Source organism: Lineus longissimus, chromosome 15 (genome assembly GCF_910592395.1).
Source record: "Lineus longissimus chromosome 15, tnLinLong1.2, whole genome shotgun sequence".
Taxonomy (NCBI): Eukaryota; Metazoa; Nemertea; class Pilidiophora; order Heteronemertea; family Lineidae; genus Lineus; species Lineus longissimus.
In genome coordinates, this window is record NC_088322.1 from 11,716,271 (window position 1) to 11,731,342 (window position 15,072).

Below are 15,072 nucleotides of genomic sequence, written 5' to 3' on the forward strand. Positions count from 1 at the left end.
AAAATCTGTCCTAACCTGGAGCAATAAATTGTTGGCCAAAAGAAATCTAACATTGTGTCTTAATTTTGTCTCGTTGCAGAAAATGTTGAAGATGGTCAAAAGGAGAGTTCAGCCATTGATGAAATATTCCAGCAGCAGCAGGCCGACATGCCCTGGATCCCTGGCAGGTTTAGTGAATCCTCGTTGTCACATGGCAGCCTTCATCCGTCTTACGCCGAGTACCAACGAACCCGCAGCTTCGAGGGAAAGAAGAAATCAACCGATAAAATTTACAGCGTATTGCATCCGGATAACCAGTTATGTATCGCAGAACAGGGTCATTATGACACTTATCCGGATTATTTCAAAGAAAATGTCAAAAGGTGCGTTCTTGGGGATATTTTTAGCGATTTTGTTTTGATAAGTCGACGGTTTAGCGCACCGGGGAAACCATGCTTGATTCGGTTAGACTCTGACCTGAATAGTCACGCTGTAGTCCACATGATGTCATCACAAGAGTCAGGTTCCGAATCCTTTGATTCTAGCTCCTCAACCCCGGAGTCTGAAAATGAAACGCCCTCACAGAATTTTGGACTGCCGATAATTTCTCTTGAGCCTGTTAAAGAGGATCTAGAGACCAGCTTTGGGACTGCCAGTCCTTCTAAATCACTCAGCCCAGTGTCGCCACGTAGTCCAAGGCCCCAGTCACCGAGGATCGATTTGGATGCAACACCTACAAAAGACCGCTCTAGTTGTTTCAATGCAATGTTGATGGAGGCGGAGAAAATTCGGAAAGCTCGAGTAGCATCTGAAGGGAGCCCTGTAAAAGATGGGAAGCGTCGGGCTAGAGTAGGTAAATCATCGCCATACAAGACTGAGAGTGGTTCTAATCCAGATGACGTGGATGGAGCCGCTGAGTCGGGGTCTGAGCCTCGTAGGCGGCGTTCTGGCCTCACAACGGTGGATCCAAATGACCTGTCGCAGCTGCGCGAAGAGGTTGAACTGCGGGAACGCATAAGCGCGATTGGTGATGAGCGGCGGAAAGACATGGAGAAAAAGCTGAATGGTCAAAAGTTTGAAAATGCTGAAGAGGAGAATAATAATAGGCTACTTCCTGGCCCAGAGAGAACATTTGGGCCCTTCTCCCCAAGATCTGGGAGTCCAACGCCTGGCTTCGAGGGACTTATGTTAAAAAAGGGCTTAGGAACAGATATCATGGCAGCTTCCGGTGGGTTTGGTAACCGACCCAACAGGATTTCAGAATTTGATTTGGATTTTGACTTTGAGGCGAAGCGAAAGCGATTTGTATCAATGTCCAGTGAGAGTACTGATTACAGCGATGACTCTGGCAGTGGTACACCTACGGATGAATTTTCGCATGAGGGGCTCTTCGATGCACCGCTAGTTGGAGGTTGGAAAGACACATCCGATGGAGAAGATGATGGTCCCTTTAGTCGAACATTGGTTGAGAGTTTAAAGGATGTTGGTTCATCGGAATCAGACTCGGAGAAATCGGAAGTAGAGGACGAAATAGAGGAGGTGGTGATAATGGAGGAAACCTTGGACGTCAATAAGGATGGGGATTATGACATTTATTACTACTGTGATGAAGAGTCTGGAGACGAAGATGGCGAATTCTGGGATGTTGGAGTCCAGGTTGAACTAGGGCCGCACACATTGGTGACAGCCGGTGTTCAGATTGCTGCTCTTGATTTGGAAAATGTACAAACGCAGACGGACTTGTCGTTGTTGGAATCTGTAAGTCTGCATATAGATGGCCCTATTTTCGATCCGATGAACATTGGCGAGAAAGAACTGAATCCTGATGCGAAAAGAAGTAAACTGCGCATCCAGTACAAATTAGACGCCATTAAGGAATCGTCAGATCTGAATTCCTTAGTTGGAACAGATATGTCAACCGATGAATTTTCAGAAAGTGGTTTTTGCAGCATGTCATGTGATTTATCACAATCGACTCCTAAAAAATCTGATCGTTCTGTCGACTCTGATAGCCTTTTTGACCACCACGATTTACTGACGAGTTCAAAAGTGACCCGCACCGTCCCAGCTCGGTTGACCATCATTGACCGCTTTGACTTAGAGCCCAGAGGTACAGAACATGTTGAAGATCACATTATAACCAAACGCATCATTTATAAAAGTCCGTCTCCCTCAGAAGCTGATCTGGTTGACAGGGCAACTGATAAGGGTTCGTCTAATACAGAGATTTCCGTTGACTTGATTCCAGTTACTGATCGGAAGGAGTCGAAAGTATTTGGAAATCCAAGAAAAGTTATACAGCGTGACATGGAGATGGACCCCGATTTAGAAGTTGAGCTCACGATGATGGGTCTTTTTGAATATGATTCCGCACCTGAAGTTGCTGCAGAAGTGGTTATAGCCACGTCCCCAGGTGACGTAGAGAATGACTTGGAGGAGAGGTTGGATGATGAAGAAGTGTCGACATCATGTTTCGGGCAATTTACCTCATCTCCAGTTGGCTTTGAAAGGAGTACATTGCACTATAATTTTCCACATGATAAGAACATGGAGGAGAGGTTTGATCAGCAGACGGCACCAGTCGAACATAGTTACTGCGTATGGACACAAGACAGTGATGTTGACCCTGAAATATTTTGTGCTGATGATTCTTTCAGTGCTGAACATTTGGATAAATATAGTGGGGCATATGAGGGGCTTCCTTACAGCCCCATTTCTAGTCACGACGGACCAATAGACAGCGCTAGCAACAAAAAACACCAACTTCAGAAGATGTCACAATCTATTTCACTACCAAACCTCCGAGACCCACGGTTTTATTGTTATGAGCCAGAGAAAAACCAGAAAACAGCTCCCTCTGGTGAGATATCTCAGTACTTGAGAACGTATGCGAAGTTGCCGAAATCCTTCTACAGTTTTCATCAGAACACATTTTGGCTATCTGCCGGGGATTTAACATGCGGGACATGTCTTAAAGTGGAAGAGCCGCTCCTTGTTTCTGAAAGATCGGAAATTCCTGTTTATTTGTCTGCAGACAGATGTCAGCGGAAGCAAAGCTGTTCATTTTCCATCAGTAGTGGACTTTCTGACCAATCAGAATGCTCTGTCAATTCGCCCAGAGACGAATGCCTCAGAAAGCGCAGCCGTGCGTTTTCAATAACTAGCAATGATGGAGAAGGATACGTGGATTCTGTGATTTTCTTGAACACGGCCAATCAGTCTGAAACTGGATTATCGAATACATTTAGTACCTCATCTAGTGGTGCCACCTGGAGTCTTGGACCTGAACTAAATTCCATGAAAGTGACAAGTCCTCTATTGATGGAGGATGAAAATAGAAACTGCGTTCCTGTGCGAGATAGTGACAATTCTCATAAAGATGGGAACAGCATAGACAAAGCAGTTTCTACTGATAATCACGTGATTTTGAGTAACCATGGTAACCATGCTACGTTATCCAATCAGAATATTCCAAGTTCTAGTCATGTGACTTTTGTTGCTAATCATGGCAGCAATTCCATGTCCAATCGGAATGTTGACCATCATTATTCAAAATCCATAAGTTCACAATTCGTAACCAATTCACCTCATTTTCCGCGAAAACATGAGAGGTCATCATTCCCGCCATCAGGTGGCACTACCAGTCCAGTATTCCTAGAGCGTGAAGACATCCTTGAGAAGGTTGTGAAGCGTCAGATGGGCAAGATCAAAGGTCACAATGAGGCGGAGATGACGGGAAAGCCGAAGAATAGGAAATCGCTGACAGAAGGAAGTGAATCGTGTCGGGTTGATTCTAAACTTGTGAGTATTCCACACGTGTGTGATTATGCTCCTCGGATAGAAAAAACTGATGTAAGTCATAAAACACCGTAGTATAACCTGGGGAAGACACTGAGGGGCAGGTGCCCATACTCATTTTTGGGACATTTTTAAATTGACCAAGAATTTTGGTAAATTGATCCAAAAATTATCGGGATGCTCCCTCACTGGCCGGGCATCTCGAGCTGCCCCTGAAACAAACTATAAAAACAAAATGTTTATTTGAACATGAGAATATGTTTAACATTTTGAGAAGATTGAAATGTAATGACATAATCTGAGCTACCTGGCAATGCCTGGTGATTTACCAATAGACTACCTTTGATATTAATGAGAGAATTTCCTACGAGAGATCACATAAAAAGTGCCCAGTGTCCATTTATTTTCAGTCCAATAACACAGACGATCCCAAAGCTACTACACAAACACTTGCTGCCAGAGATAACCTTGCACAATCAGGTAAGTTTCACATTTTATTGCATTAAATCTCTTAAAAATGTGTTGGTTGTTGTTTTTATAAGTGATTATTTCAGAGTTTTGTTATAATATCAGGGGGGGGGGGTTAAAGTAAGTGACATATATATTCCCTGTCATTCAAGCGCAGATTTACATATACACGTACTTTCCCCATCATTCAAGCTGATAATTACACCTATATAGTTTCCTTCTCATTCAAGCTGAGAATTACATATAATTTCCATATCACTCAAGCTGAGAATTACACCTATATAGTTTCCTTCCCATTCAAGCTGAGAATTACATATAATTTCCATCTCACTCAAGCTGAGAATGACATATAGTTTCCATCTCACTCAAGCTGAGAATTACCTATAGTTTCCCTCTCATTCAAGTGAATATCTTTACACGCCAGTGTCCCCTGTGAATAAACAGATAAACGAAAATAAGTGTCTCCATGCGATAACACAAATATGGTGCAAGGAAATTGGTTATCTTTTATATTTCTGAGTAGCTTGTTGACATGTCCGAATTGGCTCGCCCTGTCCTAGATAGTGCCAACACCCATATTTGTAATGATATTATCATATCGTGTAGGATTGTCTAGGCTGGTTTGATTAGAAACAGGGCCCAGTATTAGATTGAATTCACAAAAGAAGTTTCGCACTTTGTGGTCCATTTAGGAACTATTCTGTCTGATTTCTGTTTCTTAGATGGTAAGTTAGTGTCGAAATGATCCAAAGTTGATTATAGTCAATACATTTAAGACTTAGAGAAGGAGAGGGACTCACTTTTCATAATTTCTTGGTCAAATTTAAAGAATTTTCCAAACCATGACCTCTATGTGTCATGTTGGGGCTGTGCAATAAAGGAAGAGGTGATGTGAGGATCTTTTTTAGAAATATATCTTGTACCTTACTTTAGGGTTAATGAACAAAGGGCTTTCTAAATAAAAATTTCTTTTCTCAATGATTCCTTGATCGACAACTCTGTTGACATTTTGGTCGAATATTTGTCTATAAGATCAATTTTGTCACTCCTCTTGAGACATTCCAGGCCACGAGAGCGTATTCATTTTAATCAGTGACATTTGGAGGGCTGGAGTGGTGTAGTTATTGTCGTCCAGGCATGTTGATAAGAACGCTGTGGGTACGATTCCTACTTGTCAACTATTGGCCTAAATTTTAGGAAAGCATGGCAAAAAGATCCTCTAGAAGGAGGCAATTGGCACCAACTAAAAACGACAATGAAACACACTGTTACTCAGTAGAAACACTGAGAAACAGAGAATGGTCGTCCAGAACTTTAATCTGAATATCATAATCAGACTTGACTTCCTGAGTATGTTTTTGAAATGGGTTGAGGACATATGGACCTTTCACATCAGAACGCAAGATAGTACACTTCTTGTGTACCGGCAGTGTATAATTTGTGTTAGAATTTTATTGTTTGCTTTGGGGAACAGTCCCAATACTGACCAGTTTTCGACTTTAGGCATTTGGTGGGGAACAGTATTCACTATTATTATCATTTTTATTTTCTTTCACTCCAGGTTCGTGGAGGGGCTCCAGTGACAATCTGTCAACAGAACTTCATGTTCTTCAGGAGGCGGGTTTAGTGCGATCAAACCGAACAAAGGTAGGTGTAACAGCGAAGTGGTTTATGTTCTTTTGGTTTTGGGATAATTATATCATTGGGCTAGATATCGTTAGGATAAGGCAAATGCAGTCAGCTCTGACTCTGTTTTGTAATAAGGATAAGCCATCACATCTGGAATAACATCTGGACTCACCAGGCTCAACGATCATGAAGTCCTTTTAACGAGCTTTGTAGAGACTATTGTTAAGATTGGGATTAGACATATCGGGGCAAGATGCTGGGATAGTTGACAAAAAATCATTTTCAACCAGTAATATGAAATATTTCGACACATCGTCTTTGACACATTTGCCTTAGCGTAATGCATATCTTTATGATGTATTTTGAAAAAGGGTCAGAAGTGTTCCCTTCCCAGGGTTATGGTGATTCCTTTAAAGGGCAGTTTTCTTTCTCAAACTTGTAAGCCCCTGTGACCTGATTTTTGCCGAGCCCCCGGCACTTGGGAAATGAAAGATAAGTCGGCACTGAAAGGATTGGCGGCATGATCGTGCCTCCCTGCAGCTAGGGGTTGCTTTCTCTTTGGCTTGCCCATTTTTGTCCTGGACATGATTTTTGCTGTGTATACCTCAAAAAGCATCCTGCGTGGGTCAACTCCTGATGTCAGGGGGACCCATGTTTTAGTTGATGTTGAACCATTGTCCCATTCCTGTTAAAGTGATTATCACCGACCAGACAGGTTTCATTTCAATACTATCTGATGCCGACTAAGGCACTCACTTTTCTACCCGACAGTGTAATAAAGAAGATCCATTTTCCCCAAAATTACCTGCCGGTTACATTGTACTAGGTTCTTGCAGCGCCCCTTAATTCTTGAGGGGAGTGAAAACGGAAAAATATGAAAACCTAAATAATTTGCGGGTGATAATCACTTTAAAAGTAGCATGCAGATTATTCCAGTTCTTTCTGTGTTTTATTCTTCCAGTTTTTGCATTAGTTTGCATGTACACTATTTGTATGTGAGTATCATATTGGTATCCCTGGGTTAGAGTACATTCTAATCTTCACTTGTCAATTCTCTACTGCTTCTCCTAAACCGTGCTTCTGACTTTTTGAATTTCTCGAAACCAGTTCCACAATTTTTGTCCACACTTTTTTTTCAACTTGGCATAACAAAAAATGCTTTTCAAATTACAGTTGAAATTATGCTGTGCACTGCTTACCAAATCAGCTGAAAATTGGGAAGGATGCTTTGAAACATTTTGTAGATAACGTCTGTCGTAAAAATCTGACTTGACATTTAGATTTAGTCAAAGGTTAGATTATGTTGGCGACTCGGGTGAAACAAAAAACACAGAGAAAAATCATAAGGGGAAAAGCCTTTAGGAGAAACCATGGTGTGGTCTTGCTATTGCAATTGATAGTTTTGATTTTCGGAGAGGTACCCTACCAAAACTATCTCTGTCCTCTGTGCTTGCTAGGTGATTGTCTCCTGTGTGAGTTTTGTGTCAATCTATCCATCTTTCTTTATGCCTGCCTACCTGTTCGTTTTACTTGTACTTTCTTGTGGCTCAGGTAAATAAACCAGATGACAGCAAGAACTGTAGTGCCTTGTAGTTGTACGAAAATCTCTAACCTGTGTCCCATTTCCATTAGGCTTCTTCTAAATCTGTTCCTCATCAGTTGGTCCACTGCTATTAAGTAAAGGAACAAGAAACTATAGGCCTCCTGCACTTGTATTATGGGGACTGGTTCTGTCCAGCAACGTGCTTCTTGAGGTAAAGAACTCTGTTCATGCTATGGCTTAGCCAACAGCGTTTGGTGTCAGTCCCAGTCCAAAATAGCAAAGCCGCCTCTTTCCAGATTTTACCACAAAAAGCTCGACCACAACAGGCATTCGTCTGAAAACTGACGAACTGGCATGGCTATCTAATTCTGCCTCCAGTGTGTGCTAAGCTTTCATTCTTCAAGAGTTGGTCTTCGATTGCTTGCTTAGCATCCACCTCTCCACCACATCAATGTAGTTATGTGACATCACTCAGGCCAATTTGTCTCAAAACTTGATTATTACATCAGTATAGTGATGCTTTCTACCTGAAAAAATAGTAGAAAGATTATGCTAAGGACCTTGGTTGTAAAACAGAAGTACAGTAGAATCTCTCTATCAGGGAAAGCCTTGGGACTTATAGAGAGGTGTCCCAAGAGGTAAAATTTCATGGAAATTCCTTTTTGTGGAGCATAAACTAAGTGAACTAATGTACGATTTCACAAAACACCTTCTTTTATATGGTTTTTCTCCTCATGCTTTAATAAATTTACAGATCATTTTATTTTCCAGATATTTGAATATTTGCTTCAACAATTATCCAAGATGGGACAGAATGAATCCGGACACATTGATCCCCTTGATGAGACACCAATGGATCGAGGTTCGTATCGTCGGCATTCATTCCACGGGCCGTCGTCTACCACGCTGGATGTGAAACTGGGGCCGTCACGATCTTTATCACACGAGGACCTCTTGAGGGATTCCGCTGGTTTGAAGACGCTCAGTGGGGATGGGGGTACGCTGAGGAGGGATGTTCTGAAGAGACAACAGGGGTTGCGGAGGAAGGATTTCAGTGTAAATCCGAGGTGGAGCGATCCGACGCCTTGTAATAACGTCAAGAGAGAGAAAGAAGTGAAAATGAAGGACGAATTGAAAATGACAGATCCAAGGCTGACGTCAAGTGAGAATCTTCGCAGGAAATGCTACACTGACCTAGATCAAGGTCAACAGTTGAGGTACGATTCCGACGATTCGCTTGCAAATATCAAGAAGAAACGAAAAAAGAAGGGTCGATCGAAAAATAAAGAAAGCGTTGTAGGAAATTGTGCTGCTGCGTCAGTTGAGAATGAGGCAAAGACCGAGCACATTGGTGAGATGGCAGGCTTGTTGCGCAATGACACAACAGAGGTCAAGGCCACTAAGAATGCAGCAGACATTATGACAGAACCAAAAGTCAAGGACAACAAAACAGAGGTAACTGTCACTCAAAATGCAGCAAATGTTACAATGAAACCAGAGGTCAAGGACAACAAAACAGAGATCAAGGTCACTGTAAATGCAGCAGACGTTAAAACTGAACCAAAGGTCAAGGTCTGTGTAGCAGCAGACGTTAAAACTGGAGACAAAGTTGTAACAATGCAGCCACCTGGTTGTCTTGAGGTGATGAAGGTGTCACGCTCTAAGTCTATGAGCAACGTCCACCTCATTGAAAAGGCATCCCACAATGCACCACAGCAGTCGCTGATTCAACATCCAGTGTTGACCCAGCAGACACAGCGCGAGTATGACTTTCAGTCGCTGCGACAATATTACGAATCATTGTCTGACGAAAGAGGAAGGTCAATGACTCTTCCGAAAGAGACGTTAGCTAGGCCAATTGATGGTGCTAGATTGAAGCGTGCACTGTCCGCCTCAGATGTTCATGAAATTGCAAAATCGTCAGTCATTTTCCACACGCCTAGTAATAGTAGCACGATGGATGTTGATCTAGTCCATTCAGACCACGAGGGCAAGACAAAGAAGAAAGAAAAGAAGAAGAAGAAGCACAAGCATCATCACCGCTCTCGTGAAGAGTTGGACAGTGCAACTTCTGGTTCTGAAAAGGCAGCACCAGATGTCACATTGCCAGATGAAGCAAAATCAGTACGGAGAGAAACAACAGGAATTACAGTTGATATAAGATCGGTGAAGAGGGTAGAAAATGATGTGAGAGATGTAACGAAATCCGAAGAAGTACTGCTGAAGAGTTCAGGAGGTTGTGCAGCTGGAAATGATGCAGCAGATGGCGTGAAAGGTGCGGAATCTTTCAAAACTGTGGATGATGTTGCACGATTTGTAAATGATCAAAATGAAACAATTGAGGAGATTTCTAAGGCCTCGTTTGCGTCTAAAGTTGCCATCTTTGAACAATCAAAGCACATGCACCACAAACCAGGAGCGCACTTAGAGAAGAAGGGGTTAACGAAGCCAAAAGATTACACTGATCTTCAGCCTGGGGAATTTGATGCTCAAATTATCCCAACAGAACATAGTCAAGTTGAGGTAGAGAAAAAAGGTCCGAGTACTTTTGTATCAGATAATTCAGCAGCACATCCAGGAACAGTTGAGAATGTCGTTTGTTCGGTTTCTAGCATTAGAGTTCAAGGAATTGCACAGGAAGTTGTTGGGACATCTGCTGCATCAGGGGATGTAAACAATACTGACGCATGTAAATCTGAGAATATCATCTTCATTAAAAACTCCTCGAATGTGACGAGTGGTTGTGGATCTAATAGGGATGTAGTTATGGAAAACAGTGACCAAGAAAATGGTCACCCGCCTTCAGACTTAATGTCGATTCCATCCATTGAGATAACTTACGCGGAAGATGTGGACCAAACTGAAAATCCAGAATTTGTACCGCTGTGTACTGAAGATACAAACGAGGCTCGAATGGCAAATCGAGATTCGAGTGTTGGGAACACAAATCGGAGAGATGATTCTATGGACAGTGAAGAATCGCGTGCTGCCATTGTTGAGGATGTCATCTACCAGGATATGAGTGTAGGTGGCGTATTTGCATCACCGCACGATCTGGATGAATTGGCTTCGAGGTCACAAGAGAATCAGAAGGTCAGAGGTCAGAAGGATAGTGTCACTTTCACCCTTCCTCCTGATTTTCATGAGGGGGCTGATGATCTTGAGATATTCATCGAAGGTCAGGGCCAAGGTCGCGATAGGACAAATTCTAAAGATTCTGTTGTTACAACGGTGTCATCGCTGAGTTCGTCTTGTTCTTCGGGTGGTTTTGAGGACTACATGCTGGAAAACCTTGCTAGGGAGCAACAGACTATTGGGGATGTGCAAAAATGTGGAAAGGGATGGAAGGTTGTGAAAAGTGGGGCTGGGGATGAAAATTCTCAACAAACTCTGTCAAAATCAAATGGGGAAGATTCTCCATCAGGAGACAAGAAAGGGTCTATAGATGATGCCTCGGTAACCATAGCGACCACTGAAGCCGCTTTCTTGGCAACCGAGTCTCCGAGAGGAAAGAGGCCAAATTCACTTGAGATTGGGAACGATGCAGAGCTTTGGCTGATGACGCCCCCCGGAGTAACAGATGATGATGACATGCTCATTGTTCTGACGGGAAATGGCTATGCATCGTGTGATCGTCGAGATCAGAAGTGTGTGTTGGAGGCTTTGGTGCTGCGGGATCGTTCAAGTTCAGTGAAGGTATGTTCATGTCTCTGTCAGCTACTTAAAAGCGCAATTTTGTCAAATGTGTTCAGGCCTGATGAATCCAACCCTAAGTTGGTTCAGATTATAAGTTTTTCTTCTCTTGGTGTCTGATCATGTCTGAAATTCCAATACTTCATCAAACAATATCAAATAGACTTTGGTGTTTACTTTCAGCTTGTGTTAATCAAGATTGTATTTCAGGAATCATCAGGCAACTTACTAATTTCACCAGAACCATGCGGGAGATCCATTCATTTTCCTCAGCTCATTTCTCTTTCTCATTTCCCAGACACCGACAACGCCACTGACACCACACTTCCCCCCGTATGATAAGAACGTAAGTTTTTCAAGGACGTATATTTTCAGTAGTCGTTCAAAGGTTTGGCAGGAGTGCTGCTATTCCTCCACTAAGGCAGGATGAGCATGCCACTACGTGTCGGCACCAGTTGGCTTTAATGGCTTAGTGACTCCGACTTTGGCCAGAGGTAAAGTCGACGCCAGCTACTCATGTTTCTCACTTTGTTGGGTCTCTGGCTTGCCCTGGCATAGACACCATGCAGATACAAGGAAACTCAGTTTTACATCTCATTCGAAGGACTGTGAAGAGCCAAGAATTTTACTTGCTTGAAAGCCACGCCGGTTCATCCAGAAACACGATCCTGCGTTCTCAGGATCAAACCCGGGCACTATTGCGTGGTAACCAGCAGTACCACTAGGCAATCATCTTTATGTTCTATTTTTTCAGGGTGTGCTGAGTGACTTCGACCTTCTCGACATGAGTTTGGTGAAGTACAAGGCGGACCTAAAGGAACTGGAAATGCTCGCAGACGTTGTTTACATGGATAACACGGAGAAACTCTCTGACAAAGATAGGTTGGTCGTCTCTTTTGTTATTTTTGTACAGTAGAAGTTAGTGCCCTTGTATCTAGTCTAATCGGAGTTCGATAAGAAAAGTTTGTGCCCCTTAAAAGTACAGTTGAAACGGGTTTTGGGAGAACATATTTTGTCTGTCATTGATGGCATGACTTTGCCTCCTTTTCAGTTTTAATACAAGCTCTTTTTTTCAGAGAAACCTTGGCTTTCATCGCTTCCATCCACTTGGAAATCTACGAAGAGGTGACAGCCGCCGAGAGGCAGTTACTCGACTTCCGGGGCAAGGTCGAGACCATCCCGATCGCCCTGGAACAGGAGTGCTACCTGGTGGCAAACATGATGGAAAAGGTAAATTATAATCAGATACGCCAGTAAATTTGAAATGTTTCTTACACAATCAGAACTGCACTTGGGTAAGAATTTAAAATCGATCGGGTATGACATAGTTAGGTCGCATCAACTATGAATCCTTTGAACAGTGGTACTCATTTCATCAATTGCTGATCTTTTTCTGGCCGATAAGGGATTCTAAACTCATTCCTGCACTGGTTGGAAGGCGTCTACATGTACCAATATGATTGGTTTCTACAGCTGGTACCCTGTAGTGACACCTTTGGTTGATTTATTTCCAATGCTACTTTTGTTGGCAACAAAGTCTGAATTTTTCTTAGGGATTTTAGCATGACATGTCATAGGCACTCCGGTACACAAAATATATGTCTTCAAGTCTAGTTCGAGTGACTGTTCAACTGGAAAATATCAATCATTAAGTAAATCGTCTTCATTTCGTTTCATTACAGGTTATCTCTCTGCTGAAGGAACAATTGTACCACAACGGCATCATAGAGAGTCTCCAAGAAGAATATTCACCCCAGTTGATGAGTCAGTCTCCCTGAATATTCGGTTGCTATGGAAAGAATCTGGTTGCTATATAAATATTCTAGTTGCTGACGATATTGCCTGGTTGCTATGACTGACATTTGAGCATTTATCCTGTTAAATGTTAACTTGATTGCAAGGATTACATAGATGATGTTCCGGTCTTTCTGAACGAGTGTTGAAACAACAGCCACATTTCGGCACTTTTGACAGCTTCAAAGATTGTCAGATGGTCTTGCCAATGAGGTTTACTCAGTGTAAAAGCAATTGGTCTCATTCTAGGTCTGTCTTGTATAACTTATGGTGTCTTTGACCAGGGTACCTGTTTAGTTTCACCGATTTCAGACCGGTTGATTAAATACTACGAAAGATGAAACAATAGACAAGCCTGAACATGACGTCAGGACCATCGGACAGCATCGTGTTGGCAACCCATTGTCTATCCAAATTGCTTGCCATCGAGGGACCAAGCGCATAATATCTAGCTAGAATTGAATATTTAGATCAGTGAAACCAGAGAATCGTCAAAATGACGCCATCTACAGGTAAAGGCTCCTGATGATTAGAGTACCAAAAGCAGATAAACATCATATCTGACAGTCTGGCTCATGCTGGCACCTGGTATCCACCCATCAAACTAATGTGATGTGCAGATGTTGCTCAAGGGAAACTACTTCATATGCTTTCAAGAGAAACTGTAACAAATATAGCCTGAGGGCCTTTGCATTTGTAGGATTATTATTTACCATGTGTAGTATGGTCTTTATATTGGTACCTCAAATTGACATGATTGAACTGCTGTTCAGTTGGTTCGAAGCAGTGGTCGGGAGCAGTACAATAGTATCGCTTTGAACCTGGCTCAGTTTATTATTTCCGTATTATTCTTCAGCTGAAAATTGTCACCGTCACTTTCTTTTAAAATTGATTAAGTTTTGTTCATAGTTCCATGTTTTGTTACAGTTAAAATATTCTTCAAAAGCAGCAATAAAATTGATTTGAATCAAATCATGTGTTGTTTGATTTTATGAGACAAGGATATGTTCAACCTGTGTGTAACTCACTTTCGAAAGCAAGCAAAGGACCTTGGGTTTTCCTGTGTACCTCACTTCTGGAGTGCCGAGTTTATGATACAGATGGCAGTGCATATAACTCACTCTTGGAGTCCCCTGTTGTATGAGGCAAAGGCATCATTGCCTTTAGGACTGACCTTTGGAGTCATGAGTTTTATGAGAATTTAGGAAATTATTCGAGTCTGCTTCAAGAACTCACTGGCACTTTTGAGTCCCCAGTATTATGAGACAAGGACAACAATGCCTCCAGTAATCACTTAGGCCTATGGAGTTTTAATTATGAGACGAAGAACATACAGTAGCCTACATGGCCTCAAAAGTAACTTGCTTGGAGTCCATGTTTTATGAGATGGAGTGATGACAGTAGATGTTACAATCTGATTTTACGACGGCGAATCCAAGATCTTTTCCGTTGGGCCCTTGTGCCTGCAGTATAGTTAGAGATGGTTTAGTATAGGCCTATATAAGACGACATGATGACTAGGCCTATGTGGTATCAGACTTTTGTAACACTACAGTGAGGCTGTAGAAGCCCGCAATGAAATAGGCCTACAAATAGCACTACAATTAGGTTGGTTTAATTAATTATAAGCTGTAATAAAATTTGCATCTCTAAAATGTTTGAGGATCGACTTTTTCGTTGGCCTGGGTGGGTACCCGTGTTCAATTGGGGTGCGTTTTGATTTCTGTCTTCACTGAATTATATAAGAAAGTTGTAATCACATGCGATCAAGTGATTTTCTTTATGAAATATTTGAAATGAAGTAAGTTGCTATCATTTGAATCATTTACCAATTTTGTTAACATTCATACATACAAATCAATAGCCATCATTTAGGTGGAGAACTCATTACATTCCAGTCTGATGACTGGCAGAAAAAAGTAGTGCTAACCTAATTGACGATCTCCGTGCAGGATAATCTCTTAGCACTGCTTTGATATCTCGGGAGTAACACATGCATGGAGACTGATTTGGTTTACCTAGGTTTTTTTAACATGGCTGAATAATATAAGATGTCACCAGAAAAACATTAGATATGTTCAAACAAACACGATCAGTGTAAATTAAAAAACATTAAATGCTTGTAAGCGGGGCTACACGGGCTCTCGTTTGATCTAAATTTCGTAGCG

The 15,072-nt window shown here is 42.0% G+C and overlaps 1 protein-coding gene across 1 annotated transcript in view; it reads left to right on the top strand.

The window, feature by feature from the left end:
• LOC135499428 (uncharacterized) overlaps positions 1-13,876 on the top strand; it is a 35,274-nt gene extending 21,398 nt beyond the window's left edge. The window contains exons 9-16 of the mRNA XM_064790172.1: positions 80-3,780; positions 4,188-4,257; positions 5,807-5,892; positions 8,189-11,113; positions 11,409-11,456; positions 11,865-11,992; positions 12,187-12,340; positions 12,793-13,876. Coding sequence (XP_064646242.1) covers positions 80-3,780; positions 4,188-4,257; positions 5,807-5,892; positions 8,189-11,113; positions 11,409-11,456; positions 11,865-11,992; positions 12,187-12,340; positions 12,793-12,888 — 7,208 coding nt within the window. The 3' untranslated portion in view covers positions 12,889-13,876. The remainder of the gene's footprint in view (positions 1-79; positions 3,781-4,187; positions 4,258-5,806; positions 5,893-8,188; positions 11,114-11,408; positions 11,457-11,864; positions 11,993-12,186; positions 12,341-12,792) is intronic.
• The last annotated feature ends 1,196 nt before the right edge of the window (positions 13,877-15,072 follow it).